The 22,312-nt window shown below is 42.9% G+C and overlaps 1 protein-coding gene across 6 annotated transcripts in view; it reads right to left on the reverse strand.

Moving 5' to 3' along the window:
* Positions 1–4,177: 4,177 nt before the first annotated feature.
* The window catches only part of LONRF3 (LON peptidase N-terminal domain and ring finger 3), a 39,047-nt gene continuing 20,912 nt past the window's right edge, over positions 4,178–22,312 (reverse strand). For 4 of the 6 annotated variants that reach the window (XM_081564411.1, XM_081564410.1, XM_081564408.1 and 1 more), the window contains 6 exons: positions 19,390–19,504; positions 17,077–17,198; positions 14,620–14,778; positions 13,849–14,011; positions 12,687–12,836; positions 4,178–9,056 (listed from right to left, as the gene is read on the reverse strand). In XM_081564411.1, coding sequence (XP_081420537.1) covers positions 8,901–9,056; positions 12,687–12,836; positions 13,849–14,011; positions 14,620–14,778; positions 17,077–17,198; positions 19,390–19,504 — 865 coding nt within the window. In that variant the 3' untranslated portion in view covers positions 4,178–8,900. Of the gene's footprint in view, positions 9,057–11,142; positions 12,236–12,686; positions 12,837–13,848; positions 14,012–14,619; positions 14,779–17,076; positions 17,199–19,389; positions 19,505–22,312 lie in introns of those variants that run through there. The other 2 variants (XM_081564409.1, XM_081564407.1) reach the window with 2 other exon arrangements.

The following is a 22,312-nucleotide window of genomic DNA, read 5'->3' on the forward strand; positions in this document are numbered from 1 at the left end:
CAAGGAGTAAGTGTCTTTTAATTTCATTGCTGCAATCACCATAATGGCCATGTTTAACAACCAGCTTGTAAAATTTCTGAAATCTTAACAGTTGTCTTTCATGAGGACAATAAGCCAGCTCCAGTGCCCCACGGCAGGCGCCCCGTTTATGTCTGGTTGATCAAGGTGAGAAGATTCATCTCGGTCCATTGTGCTAAAGCCTCTGGATCTTATAAAATACAACCCTTCACTCTAGCCCAGCCAACTCCTTTCTTTCCCCACTCTACCATGGCCTCCCCACTTCTGAAGGTTTCAGTCACTCCCCAAAGCACGTCCCTCCCACAACCACCCCAGCTTCTCTTTCTCTCGTCTGGATCATAACAGGGCTCCTGGGCTCAACAGCAGGAGTCTGGCTGTGCTGAAGGGGTTCCCATGGCAGTTACCCCACGAACCCTGACTTGGCTGGTGGGCTGGGATCTCCCATGCTAGCCCACCTCCTTCTCCCAGAAGTTCACTGCACAGGTCTCCCCAGACAGTGGCTGGTGCTTTCAATCAGGATAAAACAAAAGTTTGAGACACTGAGGCCTGCTTCCCTGTCAGGAATTTCCAGGCCTTGGGTCCTGTGCTCTGTTAGACTGAACTGCTCACAATATTCCACACCATTGGCTGATGCTCTCTTTATGGACTTAATAGATTTTTTTCATGTGTTTCTTCTGCCTGGAATGTTCTTCAGTCTCTCTCCATACTTTCATCTGGAAAACTTCTCATCCTTCAGGATTCAGCTTCTGTACCACCTCCTCAAGGAAGCCTTCCCTGAATACCTCCCCAAGTAAGATTAGGTGCTTTTCCTTTGAAGAAAGTAATGCTCTGTGTATCTGTGTAATACCCTACATTTTCTTCCCTATGCTGTGAGCCTCTCAAGGGCACAGATGTGCTGTGTTCTTCCCTGTAGTCCAGTGCCTGGCATATAATGTGTCCTGTAAATACTTGTTCTGCCCTTGTAGGACCTGGACTAAGAATTACCATTGTAGCTGAACCTCTGTTTTGCTGTCAGTTCCTACAGGTGGAAAGGCCTCTGGTGAATATCCTTCTATCTGAACTTTGAAGGAGATGTGAGCATCAGAACACCCATCCGCTTTTCACTTATTTATTTTTCGAACACAAAGATTGTGTTTAACTCACAATTAATAAAGGAACCAGTAAGATGTCACAGGCTGTTCTAAGGAGAATGCAAAACACCTTTTTCAACTTAAAAAAATTCTTTCATCTGTGGATTTATAGTCCTGTATTACAGGTGGCTGACAAAACCCCACCCCTTTTGGCACCTGGCTCCCAGCAGGAAGGATGCGGTAGACAGCCTTCTTTGTGAAGTTGTTTCATTAATGATGAGGCTTTAAAAACATTCATGATGGACTTCCCTGGTGGTCTGGTGGTTAAGAATCCACCTGCCAATGCAGGGGACATGGGTTCGATCCCTTGTCCAGAAAGATTCCACATGCCATGGAGCAACTAAGCCAATTCGCCAGCCACAACTACTGAGCCCGTGCTCTGGAGCCGGTGCTCTGCAACAAGAAGCAAGTGCAATGAGTAGCCCATGCACCACAACTAGAGAGTAGCCCGCACACAGCAATGAGCACCCAGTGCAGCCAAAAACCAACACAAAAGACAAACAAAACAAACAAACAAAAAAAAACATTTGGGAAAGATGGAAACAGACCAGGCACTTGGTGGGATTATTGGCCCTAAGAACCAACCCGAAATCTCTTGCTTCTGGTCTTCTTATTAGATAGATGTCTTTTGGTGGGGGGTGGGGGGCAGCTGTCAGAATATAGGAAATGTGAGGCCTGAGAAGTGAGAGCAGTGGAGTTCATGAGAGGCAGTTTAAGGACTGTGGAGTCAGACAGCCTGGATCCCAAGGTCAGCTGTGTGGCCTTCAACAAGTTGTGTTCTTTTTCTGAAGCACAGCATCCTCCTCTGTAGAACAGGGATGATAACAGGACCCATCTCAGGACTAAACACAATAATGTGGAGCACAACACCCCACACGTTGTTCATTATTGGTCAAGGGGTGCTGCTCGCACAGAAAAGGTTGCTGTCACTCTTTCTGCAGGTTCCCCCACCAAGTGTCCACCAGGTGAGTCTGTGGCACCCTGTGAGGGGAGCTCATAAGAGTGGTGAAGGTTGGGGGCTCTGGAATCAGATTGCCCAGGTTTTCATCTGTATGACCCTAGGCAAGTACTGTAACCAGGCTGTGCTACAGTTTACTACCCAGAACATGGGACTAGAGATCTACTTCACAGATTAGAGTGAAGATCTTATGAGAAGCTTAATATTTGAAAACCTAGAAAAGAGCCTGGCATGCTGGGAACACTCAGTGTATGTTAGTTGGGCCTTTGAACATCTAAGAGTATAAGAACATGACTTGTGCTTCCTGAAGACACGACTTCAGTCTTGGTTTGGGCATAAGTGGCATCCCCAACCAGGATGGAAGATCAAATCCAGTCACCATGAGAAGAGGATGCATGAAGTTCTGCCCAGAAGGCGGTAAAAGGAAGTCACATGAGTTGTCATGATTAACCATTTCCTCCTTCTCTCCCTCCAGTTGGAACTCATCCTTGTAGACTGCCGAAACCAAAGGGCTTAACTCCATTTGTAGACTTCATGCTCTTCCAACTCTCAGCCCTGATCCTCTTATGAAAGTGCTCACTGGGGCTTGTAGGAGAAGCACATGGTCCAAAGGGTCAGTGATCTCCCCTTTTTCTGTGATTGTGTTGGATGTTCCCATAATGCACCTTTAAAACCCAAGAGAATCAAGATTTTATAGCAAAACTCGACTTCTGTTAAGTAAGCTATTTGGGGACTTAATTTTGTTGCACTTGTGGTATCCAGAAATTGTTGATATTGACTTATTGAGAGGCAGGTGGTGTTCTGCAGCGGGGCTAGTGGGAAGCACTTCACTAAGTGGAGGAAAGGGTTTTTTAGGACTTTGTAATGCAACTATGACAATGGCTCATACATGTGTGGACAGTAAATGTGGCTGAGCAGTCAATGTGAGGATCAATTGAAATGGGGAAATCAGTAGCAGAAAACTGGAAAGAGTGGGAGAGGTGAACTCTGAGATCTACAGCAGGGCTCCTTGGGGCCTCCCCCTCCTCTGCCTTGACCAGGGCATGGCTCTGCAGTGGGCTGACCATGAACAAGTCTTGCTGGGAAGTTTCTGCATTGTCTGGAAGAAGGCAATATGGAGAGTATTGACATCAGCTCCTTCCCATCCCACCCCAGTCCCTCCTAGGAGTGAAGAAATCGTAGAACATAAGAGGGGACAGGAAAGTTTAAACATCTGGGAGCCTGTGGGTTGAGGGCATTTGTCCATCCCTTCTCTGGCTCCTGTCTTATTTTCAGACCGGGAGTTCCTTCTAGGGAGGCATCTTTGGCTGTGGAGAACTCAAAGGGTGGATCCCAGAAGACAGAAAGCAGAAAGTGTTGGCTTTGGCTTTGATTGAACAAGACCTTCTTTTTAGATGATTCAATCCAGTTCTCCAGAGAGAATTAGGTGGCATTCTGGGCAGAAGACCTGCCTTGAAGGGAAGACTGTGCCTTTGGGCTGCGTGTGCTCTATCTCATGAGAACCAGACAGCAGCAAATGAGGCATAGAAGGGCCATGTCCAACAGAGCCAAGCATTCCCTCTGGGACCTGGCTGGCAGGAGTTCGGATTTTTCTCAATTACCAGAAAGATTCTGTTACAAAGAACAAGGTCAGGCCCAAGTGGAGTTTTCTATCATTTTTTTAATTGTTCTACTCCTATGTCTTTTTTTTTCTTCAGTGGTTAAATGGAACCTGTGTAAAGTCCTCAATGGCACGAGACTAACACCTGTATGCTAAAGGAGGTGAGATGTTACTGAAGCTCTCATGCCAGTGTCAGCTCAGTCAATATCACTCATTGTCCTAGCCAATTTTACCAGTTTTCCTGTCAAACAGCTCATGCTGTGGGCCTTAGCTTCAGCCTATTGTTGAGACACTATTGAATCGAAATAAAAATGTGTAATTTGCTTTCATGAGCATTTTATCATGCCAAAGAAAATATACTAGGTATTGTGCTCTGCTTTAAACAAACCCAATATATGAATGGATTGACAAAGTAGTGGCAGGTTATTAGCAAAAAGTTTCAACATAATTAGTAACAACAAGCTTTTCTGGTGCATTTTTAAACAATAAGTTTAATCAGTTCATACCTGCCTTGCTGTCACATACATAAGGTCTATTTCCTTGAAACATCTTCCAGTCAAATGTATTACAACCAATAGGAACAAGAACAAAACAGATGTTCTGATTGCTTTCAATTCAGCTTCTGACAAAAAGATACTGAAGTTATTTGGGCAATTCTTGCCCTACAGTATGGGTAGAGTTGTGTTAGATACAAAGTGAGACAATAGGAAACATTTTTAAATGAACAACAAGCTTTCACAGAGACTGTCTATATCACATTGTTATTACAACATAGACGAGCTGAAACTTCATTTGTATAGATTTAGAGGAAAGAAGACCCTAAAGAGACATCAAGCATATAGAGGTAGTTGAATAGCAATATGGGAAGAAAAAAAAGAAGCATTATCTTTATTCCCCATTTGGGTCATTACAGTGCAAGAGTAAAATGGCTGCTCAACAAACAACAGGAATTACAAACACAAAGACACATTTGCCACTGTTTAAATGGCTTGCTTGATATTTTAATCCTGGCATTACTGAGAACTGCATAAAATGATGGAACTAGTTTATCTAAGGTAAAACCTATGAAGCCACACTGAACTATTTGCTCTCCTTTGATTTTGTTGTTTATTATCATTGCTTTGACTATAGATAAATGTCAAGCAACTTTTAAAATGAAGCATAAGCTACAGTGTTGCTTTGTAAACTTGTTAATCACATTTGCTGCGACAAGGTTTTAAACGGCTACACAGTCACAAAGCAAAAGCTTTAAAATGACACCAGGAACAGAGATTACAGGCACTTCTCTCTCAAGGTTAACTTAGCGCATTTGAAAACACCCATTTATAAGGGGAAATATCTTCATTTCACCTCTGGTTGTGCATAATCCAGATTATTAAATAGTCGAACAGTGGGAGCTATCATTCTAAGAGGAACCAAATGCATACATTTGACTTGGCTCCTTTTCCTTTCTTTCTTGCACTCAGGAAAGGCCACAAATCGCAGGCTATACAGCCAGCTGCTTCTCAGAACTGTCTTCGATCAAATCAAAACCTCATTCCTCAAGCCCAAGAATGGGCTGAAAATTTGTTCTTTTCTCTTATTTAGGATGCCTTCTATTTGCATCTCGATTGCACATCTCTGCTATGATTCTGCCTTGGGAAACAGAAATGGATGCAAAGTCAACATGTTGGGAATTCAAGGAACAAGTCCCTGAATAACACTCCCATCTTGGAAAAGGAGTTGTTGAGGGGAAACACAGTCCCCAGTGGATTCCAGTCCATCAACAGTATGTGATCTATTGGCAGTGAGGGACCTCTGGGTGCTGTGAACCAGCCTCAGAGCTCCACTGCTCCAACACCCAGTCACAGGGGACCGGCTGAATCCAGTCCGGCTCCACAAGCAGAACTGGAAGCGCCACATGAGCAGTGATTTGGCTAGCCCCAGAGTGCTATGGCAGCAGTGGACTAGATGCAGTTGGCCTTCAGAAAAGGCAAATTGTTGACATAGTCATTTCTCTACCCCACTAAGTAAGGGGCAAGCACTCTTTCCTCCAAGTTATCTACAGAAAATTAGTTTTTATCATTTTTGATTTTCTACATTGTGCTGGTTATTAGCTAGCAGCAATAATAGTACAGTACAAAGCAGAAAGGCATAATGTCTGCTTGGTACCTAATATATATATACACAAGTACACATACACACAAACACACACACACATATATATATATATATGCACATCTATATACACCTATATACATCTTTATACACACACACACACACACACACACACACACACACACACAGGGAAAATAACCTACTAGGAAAAGACTAGGTCAATCACAATAAACTAGCTGAATAAATGGCACTGACTACCAAGGGGGAAGTCTTGTCCTTCTGGCCTAGATTTAACTTCATGTTTTTACTGTGTATACTCTTGATTCCTAAGCTTTGCAGCAAAATCAATTCACAAACAGTGAAATGGTCATGTCCAATTGATTACCCCATTCAAGTACATATCAAAGAAAGTCAAGGCTTAGCTTTGCACCTTGCCTCCCACCACTACTGAAACAAAAGCTTGCTATAAAACAATCCAAATGTGTATCAAGGGTACTGGGAGGCAAGTGCATTTCTGCCCAGCCAAGATCTATTGCTACAGTTAGGTCCTCACTCATCAATATGAAATATCCTATGATGTGGAATCTTACACATTTTGGAGAGCAAGAAGTGATGATTTGGTTATTCTATGGAGTTAGAATTTAAGGCTTCCATTATATCAGAAATTCTAAACCAAACAACACTAAAACAACACTACTACCAAACAACACTACTTTTTAGTCCTCTTGAAAGAGGGAAAATTTGCTGGGATGGGATTTTCCCCTTATTTCTAACCCTCATTTGTTTTCCAGTCTTTTCACTTTCCCCAACGGACTTGATCCCCAAAGGAATTACATGTAAATCATTAAGTTATGGTCTGAAAATCAGAGGTGTGGATTCCCTCAACCAATTGTCAAGGGGTTGGAAATGGGTATTGTATGTAAAGGCAGGGTTTTATGGAAATGTAGCCCCTGATGATATTCTGTAACTATGAATAATCTAATCATAGCAGTTACTTGTTGAATGATTCCTATGTGCTAGGCACTATGCTAAGTGATGTATGTATATTATCTCACTTAATGTTGTATTAATAACAACCCTACATGCAGTATTTATCATCGCCATTTGCTAGATGACAAATTGGTTCTCAGAAAAACTGAAATCACAAAAGTAACACATCTAGCAGAGACACTTAGGACCCTCTTCTTTGATGCATTTATTCTAGATAATAGGAAACTATTGTCCTAGGACTGTGTTCTGACCATCTGGTTGGGCACCAGGTGGGAGCAGGAGCCTTTCATTTCCTCCTCCCTGAGTCTGGGAGAGGTTGCTTGGGCAGTAACCACTTCCATTCTTTACTGGCCCAGTTGGGCTCCAAACATCCAACCTGGGAACACAATGTTCTGACAACATGGTGTTTGTTAAGAAAGTGCAGAAGAGGTTATTTGGTTTCTGCTTACATGAATCTCTTTTCTGTTGCCTGGATCAACTCATTCTCCCTTTTGTGTTTCTGGCCACAGGTGGTGATGGAAGAAGTCAGGCTGATTACTTGAGGCAATAACCTCTCATGGGAACAGAGTGGATGGGCTGCACATGAGTCACACATCGCAGCTGTCCAGAGTCACATGGGGGGATTATTTACGTGAAGGTAGGAATAACACGATTCATTTCTTCCCTGCCCTAATCTTTTCACTTGGTTGTTATAACACTCCTGTTTTCAGGTTGTCCTGGCACTAAAGAAATCAAACTGGCACTAAGCAAGCTAAACAAGACCTCACCCTTACCCTCTTATCACTGTTCTTCCCCTGTGTTGAAATCTTTAGCCCATCACAACAAGGAGGGAAGATCATGTTCAGATAAAATCATGGATTAACTGTCTGCTTCCTTCGAAAAGACTTAAAAACCAAAAAGGTAGTTTGAGGGTTTTTTTAAAAGGGTTCTACATCTTTTTTTGCCTGGCTTCTTTACACTTTTAATAACGAACCATCCTCATCAAGTGTTTCCACACATGCTAGCCAGGCCATGATCCTCACAACCCTGACTGACAAGTGGCGGGGTATGGAGGCTAGCTGGGCATGGCTGTGATGTGCCAGACTGAAAACCATCACCTCTGAAGAGTTAAATATTCTCCTGCCTTCCCATTCTAACTGAATTGGAGAGAAATTAAGATATAATTAGATTGCTGAAATAAATGCCTATGAGAGATTGTAATAAAATATACTCCTCTAATTCATCTCTTGATTCCAGAAAAATAATTCCTTCATCCTGCTTCCACAGCAAATGGATTATTTTTATTGTACCCCAGCTTATTCCATAACCTATGCCGAATCCCATAAGTATTTTCTACTGTTGCATTCAAATTGAAAGCAAAATAGAATCTGTAAAGATAGATGATCTTAGCATGATGCTGAACTTCCTTTAAGCATCCAATTGGATAGATACTGAAATGGTTCAAGAACTGGGGTCACATGTAGCACAAACTGTTAAAGCAAAAATCACACATTTCTAGTATTGTTACTTCCCCCTAGGTACATGGTAAACCACAGCAATAAATAAAGCAGTATTTTTCAGTAATACACACTTAAATAGTTATAAACACACATGTAGGGAAAAAAAGATATTGTAGTGCAAAAAATAAATTATTAAAACAGAAAGAACTATGAACATTATTTTACACAATGCTATATAAAATCTGAAACATTTGGAATGAGATCTCAAAAGTCAGTAAGATAATGTAGCAACATGATTAGGAACTGGGTATCACATTTCAACCACACAGTCATTCCTCTATGAAAGACAGAAAATTAAAGAAAAACCACTTTAAACTTTGAGAAAATTTTATGTCAAAATCAAAAAAAATTTTTTTTTTCTTCTGGGCTCTTAAACAACCTCTGCTGTGCATGTAGTTGTGCAGCATGTCAAGAAGCATCTTTGAAAGAAAGTTGCAAACAGATCACATTTTTCTGGTCTTTCCACTTATTTTCTCTCTGATCAATAGCAGGAGAGTGATTCTGTTTGATACTTCCTTCTAAGATGTTATTGCAATTAGATATATTTACAAGATGACTCCCCCACAGTGGTGGGGGAGCATGGGGGCTCCTTTTCAGCAATCCACTCACTAGTTCTGGTTTCGCGATATAAAGGCCAGGACTCGCCGAATACCGTTCAGCCGATCCTTCAGGGACCTCATTGCTAGGAACGGGAGCTGAGCTCGGCTTTCCAATGGAAGAACCGCTAACGTCCACCAGCACCAGGCCGGGCCATTCGGGTTGATCTGCAACAGAGAAATGGTATGGGTTCATCCTATTCCCACAGAAGCGATCCCAGTCTGCAGGCTTCCAAAGCCGCCAGGAAACAATCCAGGTGGAATTGCTTCTGTGTGTGGCAGAGACGGCTAATTACACCCCCTCCCCAATATCTATTTCCCTTTATCTTAGCTGGGCGTACAGCCACTGGGGTCGAGGCGGAGAAGCTACATTGATCAGTCTCCCTTGCAGCTAGGTGAGGCCATAAGACAAAGTCCTGGCTAATGAGATGTAAGAGGCACTGATGCATATAACTTCTGGGTCATTCTCTGGGAAAGGGGCATGTGCCCTTGCCTTCATCTTTCTCTCCCTTTCCCCTGGCTAGAACGTGGACATAGTGATGATCACCTTCTTCACTCAGGAGGATGAGGGCAGCAGTTACAGGAGGGTAGAGCTTTGTCAGGAATGAGCCTGGGTGTCTGAATGATCTCACAGAATAGAGCTGCCCTAGCTCCTTATCTCTATGACTTCTGCTCTCTATCTAGTTTAAGCTACAGTTATTTTTGGTAGTGGTTAAATCAGATACATCGATATCTTAACAAATACACCATACTTTCTAGTAAGTGTGATTTCATGAGCTGAACTAGCTACTACAATCAGCCCTCCATATCCACAGACTCAACCAACTATGGATTGAAATTGGTTGGTTGAATCCGCAGACATGAAACCTGTAGATGCAGAGGGCTGGTTGTACTCATTGCACTGTGTCACTTTATAGAAGGGGCCTCCTGGAACCAATCCCCTGTGGAGACCGAGAGATGACTACTCAGCCTCTTCTACTTCTTAGATTCTGTTTAGGCCCTTTGGTGTGCAAAGCTTGTGAGCCTTCAGTTCTTATGACCTCTTAGGCTTTGTGTGTCTCTTACCTCCCTTCCTTTACCTGTTTCTGGATGAAGCCAAGAGTCTACATATGCCAGGTCACTATATGGGCCACAGTTAGTTTCTCCCCAAACACCAGAGCCAGTGATTCACAGTCCCAAAGGACAACTTTGCAAAATTTCCAATTGCAAAACACAGTCACATGGAAATATATTCCACCCTAGGTTTCCTCGAATAAAGAGCTTTCCCACCCCACAGAAATCCTGAACCAAAATTCTGTTTGTCAGCAGTGTCCCAGGCACACACTGTAGACATTGCTGATTTATTTTCTTGTTTGTTGTTGTTTAGTTGCTCAGTCCTGTCTGACTCTTTTGCAACCCCATGGACTGAGCCCTCCAGGCTCCTCTGTCCATGGAATTTTCCAGGCAAGAATACTGGAGTGGGTTGCCATTTCCTTCACCAGTGATTCTTCCCCATACAGGGATCAAACTCACGTCACCTGCATTGCAGGCGGATTCTTTACCACTGAGCCACCAGGGAAGCCCAACTTATTTCCTGCTGCTGCTGCTGCTGCTGCCAAGTCACTTCAGCCATGTCCGACTCTGTGCAACCCCACAGATGGCAGCCCACCAGGTTCCCCCGTCCCTGGGATTCTCCAGGCAAGAACACTGGAGTGGGTTGCCATTTCCTTCTCCAATGCGTGAAAGTGAAGTCGCTCAGTCGTGTCTGACTCTTAGCGACCCCATGGACTTCAGCCTACCAGGCTCCTCTGTCTATGGGATTTTCCAGGCAAGAGTACCGGAGTGGGGTGCCATTGCCTTCTCCGAACTTATTTCCTATTAAGCCCCAAATGAGCTTTCTGCCCACATCCTTCGGAAGGTTGGCTTTAGGACTGCAGAGAACCACATTCTGGTCAAACCATCTACACGTGGGATTATTTGCCTCCAAAATGGTCACCTGATTTCCCCCAACCCTTGCTGCCTCTTTGTTTCTCTATGCCTCTAGATTCATTTGGATTCTTTTTGTCCCTCACTGTAATCTGTAACATCTCCCTCCTCTGATTAGTTCTGAATGTTAGATCGACATATCCTGAACTGTATTTCCCAAGATCATTAAGAAAGATATTTAAGCTGATGCTAATACATGTGGCAGTTTCTAAGAAACCCCCTCTGGAACCTTAGAACATTATTAATGGGACCACTGGGGCTACAGCATTGAATGGCTCAAACTGGATGGGATTTTTTTTTTTTTTTTTTGCTGCTGCCGCCGCCAAAGCAACATGATAACAGTCCTCATAAGAAATGAAACAGAACCCAAGATTTCAGCTTTCTGTGTCATTGAGCCCTTATGAATCACTCTGTGGCATCTGTGTTTTCTCTTTTGGAAGATGCTTTCACCATTACTGATCTCTATCATCTGCCTGACTGGGGAAGAATGCTTTCCAGAAGATGAAGGGGAATATTCAACTTGATCGTGAGCTTTCTCAGAGCTCTGTCATAGTCATGAGTCACACTGGCCCAGAGCCAGGAGCCTGATCACTGGGAAGCATTAACTGCCCTTCTCCCTCCAACATTCATGATGCCTTTGAATAGGGGGAAGGAGCCACATTTGTGGTCTGGAGAAAACAAGACACTTCAGCCCATTAGGGAAGAGACTGGGGTTTTACAGCCTCAGAAGGCAAGAGGAAGAAGAGACTTTAGAGACCTCCTTGTCTACTTCCTCATTTCAGAGATGGGGGAAAGTTGACAAAGGGGAAAGGACTTGCCCAAGGTCACATAGCTAGAGGTAAGGAGGACCAATATTTTAGCATGGATGTCAGAACCTACATATTCTATTTTACTATTGTGACAGAGTCAAGAATGAGTATAAGTCAAGAATCAAGGAAGTTATGGGGATGATACTGCAGAAGCTAGCTCAGAATGTGGAAAGGTGATGGCGTGAAAATATTAATATTTGACTACAACATCTCCAATCTTGTCCTAGAGAGACAGTATTCCCTGATTTACACTAGGCACAGAAAGCATCATGAAACTTAGCTACTGCCACTTTCCTAGGGAGCTTCTTTCTGATCTGCAGCTGGATCTCTCACATGGACCTATCCCTCCAGGAAATAGACTGATCTGGTAGAATCTAGTGAACTCTTTTCTAGTAGAGAAAAGGGTAGAGTTAAGGATTGGGTCAGTCTTCTCAGGAAACTTGCTCATCCATAATGACGACAATGACAAGGGTCTAGACCTCCAAGGCTAAGCTTCGAGGGAGCTGGGTATGAAAAGTTTCTGTGGTCCTGCAGCTGGAGCCCTGCAAGGTGGCTGGCCCTGGCTCCTCGCTCCTGCAGCAATGGGGAAGAAAGCAATGGGGAAGAGAGTTCTGAAGCCCCTGAGACATGGCAGCCTTTGGTCTGAGCTCCCCTAGATCCCCTTCTTTTAGGCTTGGCCTTTTGCGAATCCTGTCACCCTAACACATGACCACGGTGGGCATCTGGACTCCCATGAAAGACTCTGTTGATGGTGCCTGCATTCCCATCCTCTCACCTAACTAATTTCTCAAACCTGTCTTGGATCCAAATTCCTACTGCTTTACTTTAGTTACCACAAGTCTGACATGAGGTCCTTTTGTTCTTAACCATGATGCCCATTGCCCAGCCAAATGAGACCAATTTGGATCCATCTTCCCCTCTACACTAAATTTGCTGGATGGAAACCACACACCCATCTAATAACAAAACCCAGACTCTCTTATCTGGTGGGAATGACTGATTACAAAAAGACATTTTCATATACCTGGGGATCAGCATCTTTCTCTGGCATTGGACCAAAATGATTGAGTATCCGGTTCTTCAGAGATGATTTGAGGGAATGGAACCATGATGATGCTTGCTCATAGACACAGTTATGTAATCCCATGAGCTCAGCACAATCCTCTCCTTGAACCTGAAAGTACCAAAGTGGAATGAAGCATTCTGTACCTTCTCCATCACACCTAGAACCCTTTTTGACACGTGGCTCTTTGAGCATCTATCCTGCCACCCTCTGGGAAGGCTCACCCTTCTGGTTGTCTGCTGTGTGACGTGTGAAAGGCTCTTCAGCCGGATGATGGACTGTGTGGAAATACTGCTGAGGGTGGTGGATTGGAGAAAGGTTCAGCTGGGTAAATGAGCTGAAACAGCCAGACATATAGAAAACTAGCGATGCAAACTGGCCTGAGTGGATGCATGCTGTTCAACTAGGTTGTGCTGGTTCACACCTCTCTCCTTTTCATTTTTGACATTTGCTTTCCCATTGCTCCCTTGGAAGAGGGACATAAATGTGTCTGTGTCTCAGTGTGTAACTCTATCTTCCAAGGCAAATACATTTATTCACTGAGCAAATGTTTATTACTCTTGTACTATGTAGTGAATGGAAATATCAATGATTATGGGATAATTTACCTCTTCTTCTACCCATTAATTCAGAAAACCCAGGATTAACTGGACGTGTCCTCTTTCTCCCTTCTGGGATGATGGATTATCGGGAAGGGCTCTTGGCCAGGTTGCACATTTAAAAATAGAAATGTGCATGTGATTTACAATTATCTCAAAAGAAAAAGTTGTAAAAGATAAATAAATCAAAAAATCAAATATATATATGTAGATCCAGCTCCAGATCTTGGTATCCCTGGCAGAGACCCAATTCCAGTGCTGAATGGGCTGCGGGGTTGATCTGGCTTGGCACCTCTCATGCACAGATACAGCTCAGCAACTAAGCAGGGGAAGGCTGGACACTGGGCTGTGCACTGCTGTTCCACAATCGAACTGCAACCCGGTGGCATTCAGTGTGGCTGCAGCAGATGGGGAAGAAATCCCCAGGCTCCCTTCAGTGCCGAGAAATCCTCCTGCAATCATCTTGATCTGCCAAGCTACATGGTGAGCCTGGCTTCAGGATTCTTGGCACTGGCCACCCTCACCTTTTGGTCTTCAATGTATTCGATGTCGGCTGTGTTGTAACCATCCCGCTGGCCCTGATGGAGGACCTTGAAGCGCCTCTTGCCTATGCTGTCGACCACTGAGCGGCCATCAGCAAAGAACTGAACATTTCTGATCTCTAGGATGCAGCCATATTCCGCAAACCTGTTTAGAGGGAATAGAGTTAAGAACGTAAATTCTTGATAAGCTGTTTCCCTGGCCCGCTATCCCTGCTCCATCTCTATATCCCCATGTTGTGCCTTGAGGGACTTCTGCCTTCTTGTCTGTCCCAGGGTCTATGGCTGCAATAACACCACAGGCAATGCTTGTGTGAAAACCGATCTTAATGTGTAACCGTTACCGTTTATTGTACTGTACTCAGTACTTTATGTGCATTATTAACTCCCCAATCCTTCCAACAAACCAGAGAAGTAGGCACTATTATTGCACCCATCCTACAGATAAGGAAACTGAGTCACAGAAAGGTTAAGTTATTTGCCCAAAGTCAAACTTCCTCCAAGGCTGGAGCCAGAATATGAACCCAGGCACTTTGATTCCAGAGCCCACACTCTTATAATACAAGTTTTAGAATATATATCAGCCATTTAACAAAAGGTTGATCCTGGGGTGCCTTTAAACAGGCAGCCTCTCACACGATAAAACTAGGGGCCAGAGGGACCCTGATCCTTACAAATGCACCTGGAAGGGCCCCGAAGTAAACCCAAAAATCCTTTCCACCCAACCTCCCTTGACACACCTAACTCCTTGCTTACCCTTTGACAGGATCTCCAAGGCACATGCCAAACTGTCGTGTGCCTGTCTCAATGCATCTACGGATCATCAGACGATAGCAAGGCTCAAAGATGTGCAGGGGACAAGGAACCGTGGGGTAGGCCATGGTGCACACAAAAATAGGCACGTTCTTATTTAAGCTGTCAGGAAGAGCAAATGACATGGATCTCATAGCATGGGGGCAGAACAGAGAAAGGCTGGTCAAATTTCACCATGTGGCTCCCCCACAGGAAGACAAGGAGACATAAAGTATGGACAGCTGATAAAAAGTAGTAAAATGCATCTGATGCTGTGGGCTGAGTCCCATTGCCTGATGCACAGGTCAGCTTAAGGGCTATCATTTAAATGGATATTCTATACATTCTAATTTGGGTAATGAAGTTCTCTAGTATCTTAACATTGTTGATGATAGTTATACCTCATATTTTTCTTTCTTTCATACTCTCCACTCCAAACAATCTCTCCAGGTGTCTTGCTGGCAGTATGGGGAAGGGCACTGGTGGTAAAAGTGGACACAGCTCTCCAGAGGGATGGTAGGAAAATCTCTGCAAGATCCCTGTGAGCATCTCCCATTTGCAAAGCTCCCAGAGGATGTGCATGGCAGGCCCAGCTGGGAGGAGGGAGCAGTAGAGAGGAAAGAGTAATATAGCCCAGTGATGCTCAAATGCTCCTGTGCATTGGAGTCACTGGAGGCCCTTAAACACAGACAACCTGGCCACTACACCTTGCCCTCCCAGAGACAGTGGTGCAGCGGCTCTGAAATCAAGACCTACGAGTCTGCCTGTCAATGTGTGTCCATGAAGATTCAGACACACAGCCTGATGGGGAACCACCAACCAGGGCAGCTCCTCCCAATCACTGTTCTCTTGTTTGTCTAGTAAATCCAACACAGGGACATCTGAACCTAAACCTGTCAACAGATACAAGATTGTTTGCCCAAATCTCAAAAGGATTAAATTTGATTCCCTAAAGGAATATCCCCAGTAAATTTCAGTGTTTATTAATAAGACATTAAATGATATGTGAGAAGAGGGTTCAGAAAGATTCAAGGTGAACTTAATATCAGAAAGAAAGATAAAGACTCCTGCAGCAGATCTAATATGTCAAATGAGAAAAGAAGGACTGCACTTCTGGCTTCCCAGGAAAACATGTTAGTCAAAGGGAGAGGTGCAAACAAACTGGTTGCAGTTTAACAATGTTTTCTACGGGGTGGGCATAAAACCAGAACAGCGCCATCGGGAACGTCACCCTCAGAACGCTGTGAGAATTCCACTGAAAATGGGGAGATGAGAGGGCAGCAGTATGAGAGGCAGAAATTAGTGACTTCCCCCTGCTTTTTCTGCTACCTGAGGCAGAGAGTTTGGATCCCTACTTCCATCTCACCGCTACTTGCTACCTCTCACAACACCTGTGATGGAAGAGGAATCATAATAACCAGAAGCATTCTTACCATTACTTTAATTAAGTGCTTACTCTGTACCAGCTCATTTGATCTTCATGAGTCCTTGAGGTAGGAACTACTATTATCCCCAAGTTACAGATGAGGAAACTGAGGCCCAGAGACATTAAGTGACTTGCCTAAGGTCATGAAGTTTACTCACTTTGTGGCAAAACTGTGTCACAAGCCCAGGTCTGGCTGACATCAAAGTTCTTAACCTCATAGAATCTCCTTATGTATCTGAAGACTGTCTTCAGAATACAGCTGACCCTTGAACAACTCGGGGGTTACAGTGACTGACCCTCTGCACAGCTGAAAATCAGCATGTAACTTAGAGCCAGCCCTCTTTATCCATGCTTTCCTGGTGGCTCAGCTGGTAAAGAATCTGCCTGCAATGCAGGAGACCTGGGTTCAATCCCTGGGTTGGGAAGATCCCCTGGAGAAGGGAATGGCTACCCACTCCGGTATTCTGGCCTGAAGAATTCCATGGACTGTATAGTCCATGGGGTCAGAAAGAGTTGGACACAACTGAGTGACTTTCACTTTCATTGATCTTTATCCATGGTTCAGCATCCGTGGATCTGACCAACCACACATTGGATCACGTAGTACTACAGTATTTACTACTAAAAAAAATTCACATATAAGTGGAACCGCACAATTCAAATCCATGTTGTTTAAAGGTCAGCTATACTTCATTCAGTTCCCCTGGTAACTTATTCCAATCTAATCCTGCCCATGACACCCAGCTACTAGCACCAATAACCTGGTCAGTGGTTTGGCTTAAGTTTCTTCAGTGGTGAGCTGGTAAATGAACAATTGGCTTTCTAGGGGTGGGGAGGGGAAGCCCTTGTTACTGCATTTGCCAATTTTCATGGTGTCAACACTCTCACTGTGGCCAATTTCAAGCTATCAGCATGGTATCATTAAATAGGGAAGATATGTGCACTTTCAGTCTATGAGCTGGCATGAATGAAACTGAAAACAGCAGTGTGCATACTTAGAAAGTTCTTCCATTTCCTCTTCATAAAGCCTCCTTCGTTCCTTGAGTTCTTCTGGAAGGAATTTAGCTATTAGCTCTTCCATTATGACATTTTTGCTGTACTTTCTTGATGCCAAGCACTACATGGGGAACAAAGCAGTTAGATATTATGCAGTCATCAGAGAAATACAAAGCACTTCTGATGTAATCAGTAGAACAGGTCAATGACCAACATACTGGAGTAACATGGACTGACACATTGGCAGCTCATATGATCATAATGCATATAATCTCTGGAGGTTAGAATTTACCTTAAAAAAACACATGCAATGAATTACTTTTATAATTAGAAAAAATATTTTAACAAGGAAAGACACCTGCATTGAAGTTTTAAAAATGCCATAGCCTTCCTAAAACACTGAAATTGATTGAGATCATGTTCCTTGTCAATTAAGGGAGACAATCCTTTTCTTTCCTTTTTCTGATTATTGTGTTTATAAGTTCCCAGAATGTTCTCCACTTGGGATACGCTTCAAGTCCATGGTCAAACGGTTCAGGGAACTAAAAAGCAATTTTAAAATCATTCATCCTTTCCTGCCCTGCCACACTCTCAGTGCTTGGCTTCTGGATATTTTGAGTCTATACATTATAACTATTTTTATCCTCTAACTTAAGTATTTTTAAAATAAACTAAATACTGGTGATTTCATTTGCCTATTTATTTATTTTTTATTATAACACCTATATATCACTGAATTTACATTATAAACCCTGATTTCAGAACCTAACTCAGGCTCAACTGTCACTATTACTGTCATCCCAAACACCCCTAGTCGATGCATATCCAAGGAGCTGTAAGGAGTGGATGTTTAAAGGCATGAACCAGGCAATGGGGATGACATCTGCAGAGAATTGCTGGTTATGGAAACTACCCACACAGACCCAGCAGGGGGAGCTCCTGAGTATAAAACTGCAGGCTTCAGACATTTTTTTCCTTTGCCAACGTCTGTCTATTCCGCAGTGAACATGATCGGAGTAAGATATTTCTCTCTCTGGAAAATGGTGCAAGTGTGACCTCAGGTAAATACCCAGAGACAGGTGGGAATAACTTCTAGCCCCTAAGTCCAGGACCCCACAGCCTCCGCTTCCAGGATGCCTTCTTAGCCACTGCCATTGCCTGGCTGCAGGAAAATCAGAGGCTTGCCCAGTCTTTGGGAGAAAGCAATGGCTCAGAAGGTAGCCTATCCAAGAAGGAGGTGACACCTCTGCTGATGCTAAAACAAAAACCCAGGAAAGGCACACACTAAAATGTCAACAGTAGATTTTCCTTCTTTCTACTGTTCTGAATGTTGTAATGTTCCCACAACACGAATATATTATTTAAGTATAATGACCATGGGCTTCTCACCTACAATCAGGACAGCAATCCCACCTCTTTACCCAGGCCAGACATGACACTGACCCTCCCTCCAGCCCAACACACACCCTCAGGGCTATCCTGGGTGATTACCTCACTTCCTTCCCTTAGTTTAAATGGTGGGGTGCTGGGAGAGCTCAACATGTGACTTCTCTGGATCTCCATTCACCAAGAGAGAGTCTTGCATCATCTCCAGCCTCTCCTCAGGGATGACAGGGGTCAAGGAACATGAATACTAACTGTAAAATGTGGCAAACGAGTCCCTGGCAGGGGGAGAGGGGGTAACAAGATGGATTCCCGGATCTTCTTGTGCTATAGAAAATTACAGCAAACCCACTTGAAAAGCAAAGGTGGCTGTTTGTGTGATTCATTTTAGAGCACCTGGAAGCCCCAGAGATTTTCAAGCAGACAAATACCTGCTAATAATAATGGAGGCAGATGAGGAGATGGACAAGGACCACAATGAAGGGCTGTGAGGTTTTCCTGGGCACCTGGGGGTGATCTCTTCAAACTATGGAATAAACATTGATGATAAAGGAACACTGGAGCTCATAGATGAATGAGCCAAGGGCAGTGAATCAGGGGCCATGATGGGATTAGAACTAAGATCCATGTTTATCATCAATTTGATCCATGTTTATCACCATTTTGATTCATGTTTACTATCATTTTGATACTTTTGTTTCCAACACAGATTGATCTCACTGCTAGCAGTTCATAAAAAGGTAGCTGTTGCCTCATTTCCCTGGAGGACTTTGTGGAGAGAGGAGGGGTGCCTCTAAGACAGGAGAAATTGATGGTCTGAGGGGGTGTTTTGCTCTAGCACAGTGCAGTGGCTTGGGATCCAATAGGATACTGTCTTCGTACCCAATTCCAAATAAGCTAACCTGATCAAGAAAGAAACAACGTTTTACCTGGGAAAGACCGTCTTTGCACAGTGGACACTTCGCATTGTGATCTAGACATCTTTCAAGGCATTTTAAGCAAAAGGTGTGCCCACAGGGTGTTGTGACTGGTTCGTAGAATAATCTGAAATTTAGGAATCAAAATGGAAGAAAATTGCAATCAGACCAAACATAAAAGACAAAGCTATTCAATGTTAAGGTTTTTACAGTATTATTTGAAAAAGTCTATGCATGGGAGTAAGAGGGGGGTTCTTTTCCCTTTTTAAAAAACAATCCCTTACACTTTAGAAAACCATTTGCTTTTTATTTCTGAGCTGGATTTAAATGCATCAAATAATGCATTTATTAAAATTTAGGACATAGCTAGATCATTTTATAACATTAGTTCTAGTCAGTCTCTTCCAGAACATCCAGATTTTTTCCCTGTCAGGTCCCAGAAAAATGAAGATGAATGCCCAGAGTGTCTGATTAGATTCCATTCTAAAATACTTAGCCAACCTGTTCACCTGAATATACGTAAACACATAGATAAACAGACACAGAGATAAATACACACACTCCCATATTTAAGCACTTTATATCATATTAAATGGAAAAAGACTAGGTTTATTTGCTAGCTTTGATTCTATTTTTCATCTAAACAATGTTTACAGTCTGAAGAATCTCAAAATTGCACCTGTAACAAGCATACTACCTTTTACATGGATGGATCATTTGCCCAGGGGCAGTAGAGTAGTATTACTACTGTGCTTATTAGTAGACAGACAGACACATACATAGATACATGTGTATACATACACATTCTCTAGTTAGATCCTATTTTGATTGCTTTGCTGGAGCTGGCTATTTTTTTCAAAGCAATCTGAGCCTCTTTTAAAAAGCTGTTCTGTACATTCAGAGATTCATGGATTTATTTTGCTTAAAGAAAGTCTCACCTGCAGCAGGACCACTGGATGGGGGCAGCTGAAGATGATGCTTCAGAAGTGGAGCTCGCATTCTCCAAGAGGACAGAAAGAAGGGAAAGACGCCAGAACAGCCTATTTTGACCTCACTAGAGTGTTCAGTTGAGAGGAAGAGGCTGCAAGCTGCACAGCCCCCTCGTGTGGCCAGGAGGTGCACCAGCAGCCTGGGCCACACAGCCAGGCGAGCAAAACAATCAAAACATCAGAGCTGAAAAGTACTTGAGAAAACATCGAGCCCACCAGCCAGAATGAAACGGATCCAGAGTGAATGAAGTCACTGATCTAAGAGTACACAGCCAACTGTTGGCAGATGAAAGTCTTTCCAACTTCCCCTTCCAGCCGTGTGCCCTTTCTATTAGAACAATGATTCTCAACCGTTGCTGTGTGCAAGAATCATGTGGATTGTTTTTTCTTTAAACAGTTTTTCAGATATATTATTGACATGCAATAAATTGCACATACTTAAAGTGTACAATCTGATAAGTGTTGACACATGTACACACCTATGAAACCATCTCCAAGATCAAGATAATCAACATACTTGTCACCCCCAAATGTCTCCTTGTGTCCCTGAGCAAACCCTCCCCCTCTTGCTCCTCCCTAGACCACCCTCCTCCACCACCTGGGGGAACTTTTAAAAACTACAGAGGCTGGACCTCACCTATAGAGATTCAGATCAGTTGGTCTAGGGTAAGAGCCAGGCATCAGGATTTGTTTTAATGTGCAGCCAGAGTTGGGAGTCACTGAATTACACAATTCTACTAACCTCTGCATGGACAAATCTCCATTGGTCTCTAAACCTAATTATCAGAGTCCCATGTGGAAGTTTAAAAACACAGACATAGCAAAGTCTCACTTGATAAAGTTTGCAATTCAGGAGATTTGTTATTTTTAACAAGCCAATGAAGGCCTGGACCTGGGAAGAAGTTTTTCATATATTTACTGTTTTCTACTTTTTAAATGTTATCAATGTGTTTAAAAAGTAGTTAATGTGTCTAACTGAGTTAACAAATTTTAGTCACTAAACTGGCCAAAAAGTAAAATTAATTTTCAAAAAACTTCTTTAATGGAGGTCCTAACCAGTATATCAAGGCAAGGGATAAAAAAGTCTGAAGACTGAAAAGGAAAAAAACAAAGTTGTTGTTATTCATAAATGGTATGATGATGAACTTAGAAAATCTAAAAGAATCTTAGAATGATTATTAGAATTAATAGGAATTGAGATAATTAGCAAGAACTCTAGACAAATACACACACACACAACTGTAGTTCTACATACCAACAAGAAGCATGAGAGAATACATATTTTTAAAGATGACATTTACAATTGCTTTTGAAAATCAAGTGCCCATGAGTGAAGTCAGACAAAGACAAATATAATATGGTATCACTTAAATGTGGAGTCTAAAAAAAAAAAGTAGAAATGAACTTATTTAAAAAACAGAAATAGAGTCACAGACATAGAAAACAAAATTATGGTTACCAGGGGCTAAAGTGGGGAGGGAGATACAGATTGACACATGCATACTACTATATACAAAATTGATAACTAATAAGGACCTACTGGGGGCTTCCCAGGTGGCACTAGTGGTAAAGAACCCACTTGCCAATGCAGAAGATGCAGGAGACACGAGTTCTATCCCTGGGTCAGGAAGATTCCCTGGAGGAGTGGCAACCCACTCTAGTATTCTTGCCTGGAGAATCCCACGGACAGAGGAGCCTGGCAGGCTACAGTCCACAGGGTCACAAAGAGACAGACCACGACTGAAGTGACTTAGCACGCAGCATACAAGGACCTACTGTATAGCAGAGTGAACTCTACTCAATACTCTAGAATGGCCTATATGGGAAAAGAATTTTAAAAAGAGTGGATAACTGATCCACTTTGCTGTTGACATTAACGTAACATTGTAAATCAACTATGCTCCAATAAAAGTATTTTTAAAAAGACAAAAAAAAAATGAAAAAGA

The sequence above is a fragment of the Giraffa tippelskirchi genome, chromosome X (genome assembly GCF_054371585.1).
Source record: "Giraffa tippelskirchi isolate mGirTip1 chromosome X, T2T-mGirTip1v1.2.pri, whole genome shotgun sequence".
In the NCBI taxonomy this organism is placed as follows: domain Eukaryota; kingdom Metazoa; phylum Chordata; class Mammalia; order Artiodactyla; family Giraffidae; genus Giraffa; species Giraffa tippelskirchi.